At 53.3% G+C, this 18442-nt stretch overlaps 2 protein-coding genes across 5 annotated transcripts; one reads left to right on the top strand and one right to left on the bottom strand.

The window, feature by feature from the left end:
* Window positions 1-234: 234 nt before the first annotated feature.
* On the bottom strand, window positions 235-10421 carry PRUNE1 (prune exopolyphosphatase 1). Of its 3 annotated transcripts, none has more exons than XM_039363590.1 (8): window positions 10253-10421; window positions 7450-7554; window positions 6826-7031; window positions 6441-6625; window positions 6151-6309; window positions 5813-5907; window positions 5446-5604; window positions 235-1729 (listed from the first exon to the last, which is right to left on the bottom strand). In XM_039363590.1, the coding sequence occupies exons 2-8, from the start codon at window positions 7486-7488 to the stop codon at window positions 1262-1264; spliced, it is 1311 nt and encodes a 436-aa protein (XP_039219524.1). In that variant the 5' UTR covers window positions 7489-7554; window positions 10253-10421; the 3' UTR covers window positions 235-1261. The 3 variants fall into 3 exon arrangements, with proteins under 3 accessions (XP_039219524.1, XP_039219521.1, XP_039219523.1); XM_039363587.1 differs by lacking the exon at window positions 10253-10421 and adding an exon at window positions 9271-9533; XM_039363589.1 differs by lacking the exon at window positions 10253-10421 and adding an exon at window positions 8162-9236.
* On the top strand, window positions 9671-18289 carry MINDY1 (MINDY lysine 48 deubiquitinase 1). 2 transcript variants are annotated; one of them, XM_039363586.1, is made up of 10 exons: window positions 9671-10048; window positions 12334-13834; window positions 13943-14000; window positions 14266-14330; window positions 14458-14616; window positions 15220-15322; window positions 15653-15795; window positions 16695-16874; window positions 17253-17387; window positions 17484-18289. In XM_039363586.1, the coding sequence occupies exons 2-10, from the start codon at window positions 13340-13342 to the stop codon at window positions 17562-17564; spliced, it is 1419 nt and encodes a 472-aa protein (XP_039219520.1). In that variant the 5' UTR covers window positions 9671-10048; window positions 12334-13339; the 3' UTR covers window positions 17565-18289. The 2 variants fall into 2 exon arrangements, with proteins under 2 accessions (XP_039219520.1, XP_039219519.1); XM_039363585.1 differs by lacking the exon at window positions 9671-10048 and adding an exon at window positions 10579-10705.
* The last annotated feature ends 153 nt before the right edge of the window (window positions 18290-18442 follow it).

Raw genomic sequence — 18442 nt, 5'->3', positions numbered from 1 at the left:
GGAGGGAGGGATCTTCCCTTTCAAACAGGAGAAAACCAACCGTGATGTCAGCTGGCGTCGCAAAGAGGAACACCCAGCTTTAGTGGCACTCTACCTTTGAGTGAACAGGAGCAAGTTTGACTTTTGGAGTGGCAGAAAGAGGGCAAAACAACCACAATTTACACCGTTTCTAGAAATGATCCAGGATTCCTACACGTCACTTTGTTCCCAGCAACCAGGAATTCACTCTTTCAGTAGTTTGCGTGTCTAAAAATTGCTTTATTTGAATTTTCTCCTTCGTTTTGGGGGCCACACAGCCAAGACAAACGGCTCCACCTGCCTATCCCAGGTGCTGCCAAGGGGGGGGGCACGAAATTAAGGCTGGAGTACAGAGGGAGGTGCATGGGGGCTCCAAGAGCCTCCAATTAGGGACCCCCTTAGAAGCTGCCATAATAAAACGCCGTATTTGTGCAGCAAGTGGATTGCAAAATGCCGTAAAATCTGCACAGGTATAAAAAAACAGGACTGTTTACACCTTTGTAGGAAAATGTTGGAAGGAATAGGAGAGGAGGGTTTTTATTTTAGTCCTGTTACAGCAGGACTCTCCAAGCTGGGCCACTTGAAGACGTGTGGACTTCAGCTCCCAGAATTCCCCAGGCTCCAGCTTGGAGACCCCTATTCTACAGGATTCAACCGAGCACAAAACGCACAACACGCCTGAGCTAAATGTTGCCGCAAGAAAACACGTTTTACATTTCATGCACGCACACGGGTGCAAAGCGAGATTTTTGCACTCTCCGTTTTTCTTTTCTTTTTGCAAAAAAAAAAAAAAAAGTTTAAAAATGCATCTCTGGAACGTTTTGAGGCGGGCGTCATCTCCGCATCCACAGCGCCTGAACTACAATTCCCGTTCCCCTTCAACAAGCACCCAGGAGAACATTTCCGAGGAATCTTAATATCCCGTCCGCGCAAATCCACTTTGGAACAATTTTGAAGGACGCGCTTGAGAAAAAAAAAAAGGATTTGGTGTGCCCCCACCCCTCCCCAAGAATCAGAATTCTGCAATGTTGCAGCAGGCAGCCAGTTTAATCTCCCCCCCCTCCCCTTTAGTGGCAGCGAATGTTGAGTTCGGCAGCCCCCACCCCTGCTTTCTATTCATTGCGAGGGGGATTAATCACAGATCACGTCCTACAATTAATTAAAGAAACAGCCTTCCCGGCACCCAGCGGCACCCACCTCCCGCTCGCCGGGAGTCCCTCCCGGAATTTGGCAGTGCCCAGAGTCACTTCTTCTCCGGGCTGCGTCTGCCCAAGGAGCGGTCGGTGGCTATGCGGTTGACCCTCTCAAAGATGGCCTCGGGCGAGACTTCGGGCAGGCCCTGGTGCAGGGGACACTCGTCCACCAGGCTGTTCATGGGGGTGGGGGGCAGCAAGGTGTCTTCATCGGCTGCGTCCTCGCCCAGGCGGAGTGGCTTCGGGGGCTCCTTGGTAGCCCCGCTGGGATCGTGGCTTCCGGTGCCCTGGGAGTCCACCCTGGCTGGGGGGACGCGACTGGAGACCGCTGGCTGCATGCTGGGGCCGGTAGGGCTGGCTCCGGCCCACTGGGTCAGAAATTCCCGGATGATCGGAAGGACTTTCTTGCGAGAGGCGCTGGTGTTGGCCTGCTGGTAGGCGCGTACGGAGGAGCAGGGGCTCTCCAGCTGGGAGAGGCTGAGGGATGGGTTGCTAGACCGCTCCAAGGCTTGGCACACCTGGAAAAGAGGGAAGCTCTCCGAAGGTGGGTGAGATCCACCTCCCCCCCCGTCCCCAGGACCCTGTGGGGATCTGGAAAGCTTTCAGCACAGCTTGGAAACCAGGGTACTGATGACGTGACCTAGTTTGGTCACGCAACGTCTAAAGGAAACAGCCATCTTCGGAGATCACCAAGGATCCCATAGACCTCCTCTTCCTTCCCCTTCTCTTCCATTCTGCAAGCCCCCCCTCTCCCTTCTAGCCCTGATGATGTTACCTAATTGGGTCGTGAAATGTCCGCAAGAGAACCACCAAGTTCAGAGACCGCCAGGGACTTCCCAGGTCAATCCTGAGCAACAGAGATTCTCATCTATTGAAATCAAAGCTTACTAGTTATCCTCAACTGCCAGTCCAAAGGTAGAGTGGCTCTAAACATGGAAGCTCCACTCTGAGAGAGAAGACCTCCAGAGGACTGGATCTCCACTAACCAAACAGGGACCTCTTTAAAGAATCCACAAGTCAACCATGAAAGAACCCCTTGTCTTGTGCCCAGGAAATCGGTTTAAAGGCACACTATTCCTAAAGATGGAGGCTCCATCGTGCTGGAGAGGCTGTATATTCCCTACTCCAGAATAAATAAATAAATACTGACCTCCCTTGCAGAGGATTGAAACTCTCACCCCGTTCCGTTTTTACCAAACCCTCCATGACCCCCCCCCCACTTAGCAAGCCAGAGGCAGAAGGCTCTCCCCGGCCCCTCTGCTCCCTACCCAACCCCAGCACCCACCTGGGCAGAGAGCCTGTCAGATGCGACGGCCACAAAGTGAGGCAGGCAGAGGCTGTTTCCCTCCACACCGCCCTGAGCTCCAGAGGGTGTTTTCAGCTTTGGCATAAAGGGGGAAGTTGGAGAAAGGCTACCACCAAGGATGACTCAGGCCGGCATTGGGGGGCTGCCGAATCCTGGAGGACTGGGGGGGGGGCAGGGGGGGAGAGAAGGAGGCTGTTGGGGGCAGAGATGCCGAAAAGGAAGAAAAACAGGCTGAGTCTGCCCAGCTGACTTCCATGCCAGCGGGCAATCACCCCTGTGCCAGGCTGCTCCAGAAATAAAAGTTTTTGGAAAGAGGAACACTGACATCTTTTATACTATGCCTGTTTTGTTTTTGTTTTTTTCCCTTTTCTCCAAGCTGGGCATTCTGCCATGCTACAAAACCTCCATTTTTCATTAAACTGACCCTCCTGCCTTTGTAAAGGCCTGGGGCTATTCCAAGTCAGATAGAAAGCTTGCAGAGAAGTTCCAGTTTGAACCCGAAGCTAGAAGTTTGTCCTTGCTGCTTGAGGCAAGAGGCGTTGTTGGGGTGATCTCATAACCACACACACACACACAGCTACCCCAGCTGAAACCCCTCTGCTTTTGTGTTGACAAGGCTGAGCCAAACCAACAGATCCTAAAATCACAGGGTGAATTTATTTGGCACGGTTGAATTAAACGTGGGCAATCAGGGGGGCTCAGATTCCTGCATCTGATATATTACAAAGCCATTCAGGCGTGCAAAGTGCAAGCTTATAAATTCACCAGTTAAGGTTTAAGGAGCCCCACCATATCTTCAGTGTTTCTGCAAGGGAACCCCCGTGGGGCTTAAAATAAATGTTCTTTTTAAGCATCATGATTTTTGAGTCACCCTCATCGGCCAACTCACCGAGAAATTTGCATTAGCTAATATTTTGTCAAGTAGGGTGGTGTCCAATTATTTATCTGCTTGGCAACATGGGTTAAAATGTAAATAAGTGGAGGGGGAAAAAAAACAAGAGCTGGTTTCGAACAGAAGGGCAAAAAAACTGAACGCAGAAGGCTTCAGAGAGTGGTCCGTTTCAGTTCTTGGAAAAATAATAGCAAATCCAAGATCGGTGTTAGCGAGGTCGGTAGGAAAATAATTCCAAAGTAAACCCAGAGGTTTGGAACAGAGAGACAGTTTGCCTGTCAGCTGATCAAATAACCCTCCCTGGAGATGCACTTTGCGAGAAAGTGCTGCAAATTTTGCATTAAAAGGGATTTTTTTTTTAATCAGGACAGAACAAGCAGAAGCTCGCTTGAAAAAAGAAAAAGAAAAAATAAGGAATTTGGAAACGGAACACTTAACCTTTGACCAAACCCAGATGGGGAGTTTCACTACTGACAATAATGACATTTTTTAAATTTTATTTTTGCCCTTCCCGTCACTGGTGGCAAAGCCCCGGGCACTCGAGTGGCAATTAAAAAGCCACAAAGCCTGCGACTCGTGCATTGCACAAGCGCCCCTGTTCCACCTTCCGGGCTTTGCTCCTTCGGATGGACAAGGCTGGATTATTCAAAGAAATCGGCAAACAACTAAGAGGAGGATTAAAATGGACTCCCTCCATCTCTCCCCTCATGAAATCCTTCGCCTTCTGCAAAACCCAGCGCTTCTGTTGACTGGGGTCCATTAAGGATGGGAAGGGGGGGTGACAAAAGGGGGGGAGGGGAAATGTGGGTGTGGCGAAGGGGATACAAAAGACCCCCACCCACCAAATCCACTGCTTACCTCCCAGCTGGAGCTGCTGCTGTCTAGAGGATGATCATGCCTGTGCTCTCTGGGCAGCCCCCCCTCCCCTCCGCCGCCTCGGCTGCTCCCCCCCACCTGCCTGCTCGGCTAACCGGCAACCGCAGGCAGGGACCTTTGGCTGTGGTTAATGAGTGGCAGAGGCTCCACGGGGCGCCTGCGTGAACATCCCTCCCGTTCTGCCACCTGCCAAACAGGCTCCTTACACAAAGCAAGACTCCATGCTTAAAGGCAGAAGATCGGCAGGAAGGAGAGAGAGAGAGAAAGAGAGAGAGAAAGAAAGCACAGGTGCTCACACCGTAAATTGAGACGGGGCAATGGAGGACACTTCCCCATGGCAGGATACAATCCCCCCCCTTCCCCCCCATTTTTTACTGGGGTGCGTACACCTCCCCAAGTATCTTAATTGCACCTCGGTTGTTCACTCCTCCTTTGTGCCAGTCCTGTAACCCGACAGTACGCCCTGATTTTGGTGCCACGAGAGACAGACATGGAAACTGGCTACAAGGGGTCCTTGACTTATGACCACAACACCCAAAATTTCTCTTGCTAAGCGAGACATTCGTTAAGTGAATTTTGCCCCGTTTTACCAACTTCCTTGCCACGTTGGTTAAGCGAATTGCTGCAATTGTTAAGTTAGCAACACGGTTGTTAAAAGGATCTCATTTCCTCTTTGGCTTGTCAGTAGATCACAAAAGGGGATCCCCTGACCCCGGGACGCTGCGACCGTCGTAAATACGAGTATGTTCGAATTTGGATCACGGGCACGCTACAACGGTCCTACATGTGAAAAACTATAATGTCACTTTTCCCAAGGCTGTTGTAACTTTGAACGGTCACTAAAATGACTGTTATAAGTCGAGCACTTCCTGTATTTGCACCAGCCAAGCTTGGCTTTCCTAAGCCGAGATAGACACAGATGGCTTTCTTCCTTCCTTCAAGCCACGATTAATTTAGGAAAATAAGATCAGCCTGGCACCGTTGCAGCCAAGCTGGAAAATCAGAAGGATTGAGTTTGGGGAAGGGAAAGGATGCTAAAGGCCAGGCAGGTTAAAGAAAAAACAGTTAATGTCTAGGAATAAAGATTGCGCGTTCAGAAGTGACGTTTCCCCCCCCCCCCGGCCATAATCCTCAGGGATTCGGGTTGAGATTCCACTCACTGCGTCTTGGAGTTGGCCCTGCTGACTGTACACCGCGAGCTGCCGAAAGGGCTTCTTGTCATCCCCGAAGGAGATGGTCATGGCGACCAGCAGGCTGAAGCCTCTTTGGTGACAGAAAGCGGCCAGATCCTGCTCGAGTCCAGGCCGATGCAGGAAATCCTGAAAAAAGGAGATTTAAAACACAGGTAGACCCAAGCGTGCCAACTTGAAGTCCACAGGCCATCCAGTTGCCAACGTTGGCCAACCCTGGTTTACAGGAAGCAAACACAGTTGGGGTTCACTTAGCTGTGAGAAGACAGAGGGCAAAAAGGGCGCAAAACTCACCTAACAAGTGTCGTATGTCGAGGATGACAGGCTTCACACTCACCTGGAGAGCCACGTAGACGGCGCTAATGGCCACCGTTGCTTTTTTGCTGGCCAGGCTTTTGAGGTCCTTCCGCAGCATCTGCTCGGTGGTGAGGCCTGTGGGAGGGAGAGTCCAAATTTTTGGGGTGTGTGTGTGTGTGTGTGGCCCCTGGCATTCCTCCAATGGTCTCCCTGGCATGCCTTTTGCTCGTCAATTTGGGGGGAAATTGACGGCCTGCCCTGCCCTTCTTCTGCCTCCCAGCAGATTCCCAAACAAGCCCACATCCTGCAATCTTGGCTTGCAGATGACCCTGGCTGGGGGTCTTAAAGGGAACCTGCCCAGGGATGATGCCTGCACACCTGAGACGTCAAACTTGGCTCTCTGCAGTGTGTCAAAGACCTGGTTTCTCGGCTGCAGCTCGGGGAACATGGATTCCAGCCGAGAAACGCAACGGGCGTCCTTGGGGGTTACTTTGCTGGCTTCGACGGCCATGTTCACACAATCCAGCAGGATGGTTCCTGGCAGGGCAAAAAAAAAATTGGCTCAAGGAAGGCCCCAATTCTGGGCAGTCCAGACGGCCTTCGCTGCAAATTTCCCGAGGCAAACGGGCACGGTTTGGGGTGAATTCGTGCAAGTTGCTCGCCCTCACCGTGCAGCAGAGCAGCAATTTGGCTGTCTAAAGTCGGCACCCTGGCTTGCAGGAGCCTCTCGGCCACCAGGGTGGCACAGGAGCCCACTAGCTCGGCCGTCACTCTGCAGGGAGGGGGCCTCTCCCACTCCAGGGGCCGGTGGTCCAGCACCTCCACCACGGCTGCCTCCAGCTCTGCGTCTTTGCTGGGGAAAGAGACAAAGAAGTGGGGATAAGTACTCCCCATCCCATCAGCCGCAGCCGAGAGGGGCTCGCCGGAAGGTGGCAGTCGTTGGAAGATGGAGCACAGCTGGGGGACTTTGGATAGAGGTAGTCCATGACTCACTCCCCAGACATTCAAACACAGGGGGCAGAGACGCAATGGATGGGCTACTCCTCTTCTCACCTGGGCAGGATGTGGTGGTCCACCAGCGTCATGGACAGCAGCCCGGCCTTGTTCAGCCCCGCCAGGTCAATCTCATCCCGGAAAACGAGGACTTTCTCGGGGATACGTTGCTGATGGAGAAGGAAGGCGCTCTCAGTCCGCAGCGGGAAATCGACCCGGGGGATGTTGAGGACTGGAACAAAGGCCGCCTCAGAGTCCAGAGAGGTCTGGGGGGGGGGGCACAAAAGGATGGTGGGAATTTGCACGGGGGAGGGGAACAGCAAGGAACACGCAGAGCATCAAAAGGTGGAAGTGGAACCTCAAAATTCCCGGTTCTTAATAAGACCAAGACAGGACTTTGTGGAGAAGGACACATCCGTGAGGTGGCAGCCAAATAAATTGCTTTAAAAACCCAAAATGTCCCTGGGGGGGGGGAGGGCAGAAGTCTCTGTATCCTCCCCAGGTCTGAATCCTGCAAATCGCCGCCCGGCACCCAGTTTTAATTCTGCAACATGGAACTCAGAGGAGCGAGGGCCCCAGGAAGGGGCCTGGGAGATGCATAAGCAAATTATGGGAGGGGTCCTGGGGCAGACCCAAGGCTTTCTAGCGAGATCAGAACCCAGAGCGGCACATCGAAAGGCTGACCTTTGCCAAAAAGTAGGCGAGGACCAAGGCGGACACCATGGAGTCGAGATCACACGCCTCGTTGCCCAGCACCACGTGAACGGCCCTTTTGCTCTGAACGTGATCCTGCCAGGGGACAAGCAAGGAGATGAAATAAGGACGAAACAGAGAGCTTCCAGAGACGGGGCACAGCAAAGGAGAACGTTCTTGGTGATCGAAAATTAAAAGGAAGGGCTGCAGAGCACACAAGGGCTGGACCGCAGGGCCTGAATTCGAGGGGCAAATTAGCACTCCAGCCCCCTCCCCCTTGTTCAGCCAGGGGCAGCGTCTGTAAAGAGGGCACGATGCCAACTTTCAGAGGGGGACAGGCAGGGAAGCAGGGCACCTACTTCTGGGCTCATTCTCCTACTTCGATTCCTTTACCAACCAAGCGGAAAGAAAGAGGATAAATGAAGAAAAATTCAAGTAAAATGTCTGTATTTGGCTCATAAGACAGCCAAGTTTTCTGAATTAACTCGGTTGAGATTAGAACCGCAAATGGACGTGGTTTATTTATTTTTTTTAAATTAAGGAGGGGTAAAAGGGTTGCTGAGAAGCAGGTGGTGCCCCCTTTAAATCCATTTTGCCAGCTATAAGCTTCCCCCGCCCTCCCTCTCTGCAAACAGACCCTGGTTTCCCAGCACCAGCAGAACGTCGTCGGAAGACGTCAGCCAACAAGCCACCTCCTGCTCACCTGAGGCTGGAAAGGTGGGACACGGCCAGGGTGGAAGTTTAGCGGCAGAGCAGATGGCTGGGGGGCAGACTCGAAATTAAAACGGGAGGGGGATTAAGAAGCTAAAGAGGCCGGGCGTTCCCACGGAGAGGCCCTCAGGGGTCCAACGGAAAGGGCTGCCTGCGCAGAAGCCATCTGGACAAGCAAACTTAATAATGGTGCTGCTTAATGATGAGTTTTCTGGTCTGCTGTAGTCGTAACTCAAGGACGTTGGTGCAAAATGTAGGTCTGGAGCAGGGGTGTCCAAGCTTGGCCACTTTTAAGACTTGTGGACTTCAGCTCCCAGAATCCCCAGGCAGCCAGGGAATTCTGGGTGTTGGAGTCCACCAGTGTGAAAAGTGGCCAGACTGGACACTCCTGGTCCAGAGGGACAATGGGAAGTGCTGGCCATGGTGGAAGAGTCGCCCAAGGGCACCTGGAGGGCCAGAGAGCCAGGGCATCGGAGCCTCCGCCCACCCACGGGGCCTCTGTGCCAGGGAGGCTGCCAAGCAGACGGCAGAAGCAGCTGACGGGGCTGCCTGACTCACCGCCCTCCAGGCAACACAAGACCGTGAATCACCCACAGACGGGGGTCAAAACAAGGCCGGGAAAACCTCCCTCCCTGGTCAGGATTCGAATCCTGCCCATGGCCCCAACCTCCTTCTTCCCTCCCCCCCCCAGAAGCCGGCAGGGTTGGGGGCTGCTTAAGAGAGGGGGAATTCACATTTCGGTCTCTACCTCCTTAGTGGTGGGAGGGGATGATGGGAGTCAGATGCTGTCCCTGTGCAAGGGTGGTGGGCGGGGATGATGGGAAGTGGTCTGGCACCCCCAGGAAGGAGCCGGGTTTACATTTGACCAGCAAGTAAGACAAAACTAAATAAGGGAAAAGATGGGAGTCGGAGTCGTCCCGCCCCCTCGGGAGTGGTGGGCGGGAATGATGGGAGTCAGATCCATGGAGAAGTAATGAGTGGGGATGATGGGAGTCCGACTGGCCTAGCCTAGGCAGGGCGGCTGGGGATGATGGGAGCGAGCAGAGCCCGGGGAGGAGGAAAGAAGCGGGCCATGGGGCTGGAAGTCCTCCCGGGGGGTACCTGAAGGGCGGCCCTGCAGCCTTCCAGGAAGCTCTCCATGGCTGCGGGAAGCCTCGCCCCTGCCCCACCAAGGGCCTACCGCGCCACCACACGTGTGAACGGAGGGCGCGCGGACACGTGTCGAGCCGGCCGCCGCCGCGGCCCCCTCAGGGAGGCCATCGGGCTCGGCGCCGGCGTGAGGAGCCGAAACAGCCGCGCCTGATTGGCCGGCCCGGAGGCGGAAGGGCGCGGCTTCACCCGCCACTCTGCGCAGGCGCGGAGGAGCACCGCCTCCCTCTCCCAGCTGGCGTGAAAAAGGGCGTGGCCGAAGCACGCGCTCTCCCGGCGACGTCACCGCGGCCGGGGCGGCTTTGCCTACCTCGCAGGGCGGGCGGTAACTGGGGGGGGGGGACGAGCCTCTTCCCGGGACCCGGGCGTGTGGAACCAGGCGGCTCCGGATTTTATGCCGCTTGCACGGCCGTCTGAACGTGCGTTTCTCACGGTGGCTTTTGCAGCAGCGGTTGCACTTCGCTCCGCTTTTGCAAGTTTCTGCCCAGAGATGCCAGCTGGAGCCCTGGAGCAGTGAAGGGCTGGCGGGGCGGGAGGGGCCTCTGAGCCGCCGGGACCCCCCCTCGCTTTGCTTCCTGGCGATCTCGGACTTCTACGGAGTTTTTACGGCGCCCCAGCGTCGTTGCCCTTCCGAACCCCTCCTCCCCCCTCTCTCCTGCGCCCGGTTGGCGCAGCAGCTGCCGGGGGAAAAGCACCGCCCGCATCCCGACCGCCATCCGAAGCTCAACAGGTAAAGCCTTGCACCCTCCCCCCCCCCCAGGAACCGCGTGGCAGGTTGCAATGCAGCTGCCCGCCTTTGCAACACGGCCAGGCTGGATCCGGCTCCAGACGAGCTCCGTGCAAGTGGAGCCAGCTTCCTTTTCTCCCCTACGACGCCGGAACCCCCAACGCCCCTCCCCGCCTTGATCCAGAAAGATTTGCGCCTTTCCCGAACCCGAATCGGTCCCTTTCGGCGAGTTGCCAAGCCTCCCCTCCTCCTTCCCTGGCAGCGACTGTGTTTTAATTTGCTTTTCCTTGGGTGGCTGCAGAGTTTCCTTCCTTCCTTCCTTCCTTCCTTCCTTTGTTTTCTTTCCTTCCTATCCCTCTTCCCCCCCCCCCGCCTTCCCTACTACGCCCTTGCGCTGCGGTGTATCCTCCTCTCCCATAGATGTCCCTGCAGAAAGGCGAGAGGCAGGGCAGGATAAACCCCAGCTAGTTTTTTAAAAGAGTTTTTTCTCTCTCTCTGCCAGGCTGGGATCCCCTCCTCCCGGGGTTTGCCTAGCGAAGGGGGGGGGGCTGGAGGGTGGGGGGTGGCAGGAGGAAAGGAAGGCGAAGAACAGGCTGGCTGGCACAAAAACCAGGATTTCTGCGGAGAAGGATTTGAGCAGGGAAATCCGTGTCTAAACAGGTATGGCGCATTTGAGTCCCCCCCTTCAATCCCTGCCGTGCTGCTGGAGTAGAAGAGGGGGATTTGAATCCAGACCCGAAGCTTCGGTGCCTCCTTCGTGCCTCGGTTTTCCCTCGGCTGTCTGGCACCCCTCTTTCGGGATTCTCCTCCTTGGCACCAGCTGGGTTGGTTGGTCTTAAAGAGAGCACCCCTCCTCCGGTGCTTCCCCACCCAGGAGAGGGTTGCAACAGCTGAGCCTACCCAGGGTCGGAGGGGGGAGGAAATGAGGCGCTCTTTCCCACCTCCCCAAAAGCAGACGAGGAAACGTCTTTGTTTTGCAATCCTGCAAAGCTGTCGACACCTCTGGTGTGCAACAGTTTCCTTCAAAAACAAAGTTTGTAGCAGAACGGGAGGGGGGGCTGCAAGCCTCCACCCGTGGAAGGGAGGAGGGGAAATTTATTGGGAGGAGGGTTGCCACTTAAGGGAGAGATTTTTGCCTGGGGAGACGGAGAGGGATAAAATTTATGATCCGAGAATGAATTTAATTCTTTTTGTTGGTAGTTAGTTTTCCTCTCTGGTGAGGAAAGCTGGGGAGTATGGGATTTGAAGTCCCTGTCTGAAGAGGCTCCCCACTCTTAGCGTGTTACAGACAAGCCATATTTTGGGAGAGGAGGGGGCCTGGCCCTAAGGACGCAGCTCTATCTGGGGGGAGGCATTCTTGCCTTCCTCTCCCTCCCCCCCTTACGGGAAGTTTCCAGCTGTTGCTTAAAAGCAGCAAGATGTTTTTGTCAAAATACTGGTTGGGCGGCTTCTTTCTTGCAAAACAAGCCTCTTTGTCAGCAGGTGAACCCTTGCGTGTACACACACACACACACACACACACACACACACACACACACAGCTCAGTCACGTCTGCGGTGGCTTATTTGCTTCCTTGGTGCAGTCGGTTCCTTCCAGATGTTGAAGCGCCTCTGCAGCATTTCCTGCTGTGGACCTTGCTGGACACAGTTGGCCCAGGAACAGCTGGATGACCCCTGGTCAATCCAGGCCTGTCTTTGGGTGCCTTTCTTTGGCTACAGAAGGAAACATCTGGAGATCGTTGCACCCAAATCTCCAGGGCAGGCATCCAGATGTCCAGGCAGGTCTGCAGGGGTCCTTCAAAACCTTCAAAACTCAAGAAGTGTGAGAGTTTTGTGCACGTTGAATTGCAGGCAGTTTTGTGTACAGGTGGTTCTCAACCTACACCTGTTCGTTTGGTTACAACAGCACTGAAAAAGTGACTGGTCACGAGTCCTCACCCTTCTGCCGTCACGGTTCAAAATTCGGGCACGGCTTGTATTTACCACAATTGCAGCATCATGGGGTGGGGTAGGGTGTCACATTATCACCCCTTGCAATCTAGGAAGCTGAATTCCCTTAATGACTGCAGTGATTTGGTGCTTAACAATCGTGGCAAAAAAATAGTTGTAAAATTGGGTGCATGTGACTGACTCAACAGTCGCCTCGCTTAGCGATGGATATTCATGTGGTCATAAGCCGAGGCCTAACTTTTGCAAAATCCGGAGGAAGAGAGATTGCAAGGCACGGAAGAGTTGAAAAAAAAAAAAAAACTGATTTTCTAACCTTTGTTTCACTGACCCATTTGCTAGGCTCCGGGCTGGACGGAGGTTAAAACCCCTGCATTTTCCACAAATACAAACAGCGGACTAACCTTTGGGCCATGAAGCTGGAGAGGAGTAGATTTCTGGGACATCTGTTTACCGAAAAGAAGACCCAAAGCTGACGAAAACAACATAGGAACCGCCTCTACACTCTTTGCTGAGCTTCAAGGACAAAAAAAAAAAAAAAAGATTTAAGGTCCATGAAACACAGAATTTTCCTTCTACTAACCCCTTAAAAAGACTGGAATTTTGGTCTGTGTGCATGTTTTGCTTTAAAATATCACCCACAGAGAAAACACATTGCATTTTTAGCGCTTTTTAAAAAAAAACACAAGCATAAGTTTCTTTTATTGTAAGGATAGCGTCAATATTTTTTTTTCTTTAAAAAAAAGGTCTTTGTATTCCTTTTTTTCTGGGATAAGAAAGAGATTCCCTTTAAAACAAACAAAAAAGGGGAGTGTTGTCTGTTGATCCTTATCCAGATCCGGAATAGATCGAAGCTTGCAAGTGAAGGTAATGCGAGAAACCCCTGGGTTTTAAATAATTGAGTATAAAATCGGGGAGAAAAATGGCAGAATTGAAATTTCAATGACCCTCCCAGGAACTGGCAAGTGAAAAAAAACCAAATCAATTAAGGGACAATTTGCATCCAGTGTTCACCAGTGCCTAGCCAAAGGAAAAAAGACTCAGGGCCAATAAAACCTGGGGCCATTTTTATGAAACGGGGGTCTGTTTATAGCAAAGATCAGAAAAGAATCTGTTGAGGGCAAACACGGGACCCAGCTTAAATTTTCTGCAAAGTTTTCAGCTACTGGAAAGGAAAACTCTTAACATCCCCACTGTTGATGAAAGAGACTTGTATTTTTTTTTAAGTTGGTGAAGAGGTCCTTTGGGGTCCCTGTCCAGAAATAGACAGCTTAACCCTTTTTGGACAAACCTTGAATCTGATTTGAGAAAAATTGAGAATTAAGAAGCCAAAGGACGATTCTTCTTGATGGAGACCGACGTGCCAGCTGCAGAGGAAGCTCGGCAGGAGACGGAGCCCACCGAATCTGGGGGTCCTGAGCCCGCGGAGGCTGGGGTGGGTGGCGAGGAGGGGGCTGCTGCTGCTCTCCCTGCGGGGGGTGAAGAGGAGACCCCAACCCACCTGACCCACGACGGTGCCCAAAGCGTCACGCAGACAGACAACGGGCAGCTCTCGCCTGTAGAAGCAGCGAAAGGGGAGCAAACAGAGGGACCCCCAGCCCCAAAGGAGGAGGCTTCCCCTCTGCCAGCCTCCCAGAGCACCCCTCTGGTGCCCGCCAGCTGCAGCGCCCCCGGGGATGCCCCCAAGCCGCACACGTCTCCAGCCAGCCAGCCCAATCCACCGGACTTCTACTGTGTGAAATGGATCAGCTGGAAGGGCGAGAAGACACCGGTCATCATGCAGAGCGAGAACGGCCCCTGCCCACTGCTGGCCATCATGAACATCCTCTTCCTGCAGTGGAAGGTAACGGGCACCGGGACGGCGGGGGGGAGGGCACGGGAGGGGTCTACCGCCGGGATGCCCCAGAAGGGGGCTGCAAAACCGGGGCCCTCAGTTCTTGCCGTCCCCCAGGTGAAGCTGCCTGCCCAGAAGGAAGTGGTCACTTCGGACGAGCTGATGGCTTACCTCGGTAAGGAGCCCCATCGGGGTTGGTGCCTTCCCACTCCCGGGCAGGGCGGCTCCCAGCATTGGCAAGCATCTCCTGCCATCCCTCCCTTTTTTCCCCCTCTGCACAACAACCCAGTGAGGTAGACCAGCTTTCCATCTCCGCCTCCCTAGCGGAAGGTGCTTCCAAGCGGACTCCATCAATTGACTCCCTGTCTCCCTCCCTCATGGAGACCCCTGCCCCAAGGCTGCCTAACTGAAGGGTCTCCCCCCCCCTTCTGCCCCTGCAGGGGATTGCATCTTGTCCATCAAGCCGCAGGACCAAGCTGAGGCTGTCCAGCTGAACTTCCAGCAGGTGGGTGGACTTGCTTCGGCCGCAGACATCCAAAACGGCCTATTTAGGGCCCTTTGGGGCCAATTTTCCAGGCCTGTTTGCCTCCGGGGCTTCTTTTGAGAAAATCCCGATTTTTCTTCCCGGGCAGAATGTCAATGACGCCATGATGGTCCTTCCCAAGCTCTCCACGGGGCTGGACGTCAACGTGAAGTTCACCGGGGTCGCCGACTTTGAATACACGCCCGAGTGCCTCGTGTTTGACCTCATGAATGTCCCCCTTTATCACGGCTGGCTGGTGGACCCCCAGGTGGGTGGCTTTCCTCCCCAGGCGTTGGAGGGGGGCAGACGGAATTGCACCGAGGCATCTGCACAGCCAGAGACTTTGGTATAACTGAGAATGTCTCCATCTTGGAAACTTTAAGAAGTCTGGACTTCAACTCCCAGAATTCCCGGGCTGGGGCATTCTGGGAGTTGAAGTCCAGACCTCTTAAAGATTGCCAAACATGAGAAAAGTGGCATAGTTAATCCGTTGCTTCAAAAGTGGTCTAGCCAGCTGGGAAGAAGTGCTACCCTCCCCTGATGGATAGACGGCAGGCTTCACTTCAGGGGGAGAAAAAGAAATCAAGCTACTAGTCCTCAGGGAGAGGAGCAAAAGTTTGGCACTCTGGATCTTCGCAAGGTTGACCAAAACCACAAGAGGGAACTGTAAACATCCTGTTTTTAAGGCATTATGTTCCGTTCTCTCAAAGCTGTCCTATAGGCAGTTCCGCTCCCTCCCACCCTCCCTATTTGATACCGACGACACCCCTGCAAAGCGGCACTGCAACACAGAAATGTAAACCCAGTTCTTGCCGTGTCCCCTTCTGCCTGTGCCCTGGTTTTAGAGTGGGTATTTCTCTCCCCCCCCCAGACTCCCGAGGTGGGCCAAGCCGTCGGCAAGCTGAGCTACAACCAGCTGGTGGAAAAAATTATCACTTGTAAACACTCCAGTGACCCAAACTTGGTGACGGAAGGTAATACGGGGGGGGGCTAGGTCCAAACCACCTTTTTCAAATGGGGAGGGGTCTTTTGGGGGGCATTGCTGGTGGCTGGCAGGCCTGGGAAGGTGCCCTAGAAGCCGCTAAAGCAGGGGGCTCCAATCTGGGTAACATTTAAGACTTCTGTGGACTTCAACTCCCAGAATGGGGAATTCTGGGAGTTGAAGTCCACAAGTCTTAAAGTTGGCTGGGGAATTCTGGGAGTTGAAGTCCACCGAAGTCTTAACGCTGCCCAGATCAGACACCCCGAAATGAAGGGATGAATTGTCTTGTTTCTCTTTCTTCCTCCGTCTCTTCCCCGCCCAGGCCTGATTGCGGAACAGTTTTTAGAGTCCACGGCATCGCAGCTCAGCTACCACGGGCTGTGTGAGCTCACGTCCACGGTCAAGGAAGGCGAGCTGAGCGTCTTCTTCCGAAACAACCACTTTAGTGCCATGATCAAGCACAAGGTATTCCCTTTTCCTGGAGGCATTAGGGAGTGGGGAGTGTGTATCGTTCCAGACAAATAAAGCTACTTAGCACCAGCCGAGTTTGTCCTTTGCAGTTTGTGCTGCTTGTAAAAAGGATGAAGAAGGGCTTCAGATCTAGCAGGCTTTTCATATTTTGTTTTATAGGATCATTTTTTTGTCTTGTTAGCTGCCTTGAGTCACTTGAAGGCAGGATGAGCAGCAATCAATAAACTCAATTTCTATTTTAAATCTTTTACTTACAGCTTGTATTTGGCAATAATTGTAATGTGATGTGTGTGTATATGTGTTTGTGTGTGTGTGTTTATATAGGTTTATATTTTTATTTTAAAGTTATAAGCAGCCCAGAGTCACCTTGTGGTGGGAGGGACAGCAAATAGATTTACAAATTAAATAAAGAAATGCAGTTAGTCCTCAGTTTATGTCCACGGTTGAACCCAGAATTTCTGTTGCTAAATGAGATATTCAGTGAATTTTGCCCCATGTGATGATCTCTCTTGCCATAGTTGTTAAGTGAATCCCTGCAATCCTTAGTAACATGGTTGTTAAGGGAAGCATGTCAGAAGGTTGCAAAAGGTGATCATTGCAACCGTCATAAGTATGAGTCGGTTACCAAGCGTCTGAATTTTGACCATAGGGATTCATTCATTTCCTTTCCCTTTCTTTCTTTCTTTCTTTCTTTCTTTCTTTCTTTCTTTCTTTCTTTCTTTCTTTCTTTCTTTCTTTCCTTCCTTCCTTCCTTCTTTCCTTCCTTCCTTCTTTTTTTTCTTTTTTTTCTTTTTTTCTTCTTTCTTTCCTTTCTTTCTTTCTTTCTTTCTTTCTTTCTTTCTTTCTTTCTTTCTTTCTTTCTTTCTTTCTTTCTTTGTTCTGCTGGGCTTCAGAGCCACCTCTACCTGCTGGTGACCGACCAGGGTTTTTTGAACGAAGACCAGGTGACCTGGGAGAGCCTGCACAACGTGGACGGTGACAGCTGCTTCTGCGACGCTGAGTTCCGCCTGAGCCACGCGCTGGGAAAGGAGGCGGCGGGGGGCTCCCCGGTGGATCAGAGGCAAGTGGACCAGGTAGGCCAGGGATGGGCGTGGAGTCCTGGCAGAGGGGCCCAGCGGGGAGGGCAGGGGTGCAACGCTTCCCCCGGTGGGATCGCTCCAAGAATGGGACCCCAAGGGGACGTCGGGGTCTCTGGTAAAGCATGAAAGTTTTTTTCAACCTGGCTGAGAATTTGCAAACATTCCCCCTCGGTTCCTGGGAACTGGAGTTACGCCGGGTACTTAAAGCCAGCAACTTTAAGACTGACGGATTTCAATTCCCAGAATTCTGGGAGTTGAAGTCCACAAGGCTTAAAGTTGCCAAGGTTGGAGATCCCTGGTCTGAGGTGGGGATAAGAAACAGAGGCAGCCTTTCTGACCCCCCCTCCCTGTTTTTCTCTCCCCCACCCCAAGGACTACATGATTGCCCTGTCTCTCCAGCGCCAGCAAGGGGGTCCGGCCCTGAGCGATCTGGAGCTGGCGCAGCAGCTGCAGCAGGAGGAATACCAGCAGCCCCCACCGCCAGCCCCCTTGCCCTCCCCAGCACAGGTACAGAGAGCCCTCCACCCCACCCCCCCGCTTTGGAGGGAATTCTACCCCCCTCCCCAATTAACACCCTCTTTGTTTTTGCTGTCCTGCCTTTAGGGGAGAAGCCCACCGGCCCATCGCCCTACTGGAGAGCGCAGACAGCGGCCGAAGGTGGACACGGACTGCACAGTCCTCTGAGGTCAACCTGCGGGCGTCCCACGAGAGCCCCCCCCTCCTTCCAGGGCCTGCAGCTGAGAAGGAACCCCTCCCCTCTATTTGCTACAGGGGCACTTCAGACAGGGCTCTCCTGCAACACCCAAAAATGCTTCAGAAGGGGGGAGGGCTCCACACACCTGGGGGACGCCTCCCCGTAGTGGATTTGTGTCTCCCACTTGGGAGGATGAGCGTGGGAAGGGGGATAGAGAAGCGAAGAGGGGGCTAAGCCTGGGCCGGTCTCCCCACGGAGGCTCGGCCAATTTATGGGGGTCTTCCGTGGGAGTTTCCCATCTTGGGGGGGGGGGGCAGAAGGCTGCTTCCGTTGGAGGAACTGAGTCCAGAGCCATCGGGATGAGGGCCACCCGTGCACGGAGGAAGGACCGCCTGCAAAGTTACAATGGGAGCCATCCAACGGGAGCAGTTTCCGCCCTACGGAAACATGGATTTCTTCGCCAACAACAGAGCCTGGCACCTTTTGGGAGGCTTTAAAACTCTTGTTTTTTCCGCCTTCTCAAAGGCAGTCAAAACCGGGCAGAAACGTCTCCGTGGTGGAGTCCAAATGAGCTCTTTCTCTCTCTCTCTTTTCCCCCTGGTTTTTGAGGGCTAAGGACTGGACTAAATTCTGCATTGCTAAGGCCTCCGTTTTGAGTCGATTAATCAATTAAACCTGCCTCTGTTTACATTGGAATAAAGCAAGTCCTTCTGAAGGAGCGGGAAGCCTTCTTTTAACCCCAGTTCATCCACTGAGAGAGATCCCAAAGAAGTTTGGGGTTTTATCTGGTTTATTTCTACAAGCAACGTTTGTAGGACCGTGATTTTTTCTGGGGAGGGGGGTTGTGCAGGCATATGGGCTGTGGCTG

The sequence above is a fragment of the Crotalus tigris genome, unplaced genomic scaffold (assembly GCF_016545835.1).
Source record: "Crotalus tigris isolate CLP2741 ecotype Arizona unplaced genomic scaffold, ASM1654583v1 scf7180000019553.37968852642:3898890, whole genome shotgun sequence".
Taxonomy (NCBI): Eukaryota; Metazoa; Chordata; class Lepidosauria; order Squamata; family Viperidae; genus Crotalus; species Crotalus tigris.
Note: the sequence above shows the minus strand (reverse complement) of the source record. Positions and strands in the feature narration are given on the sequence as shown.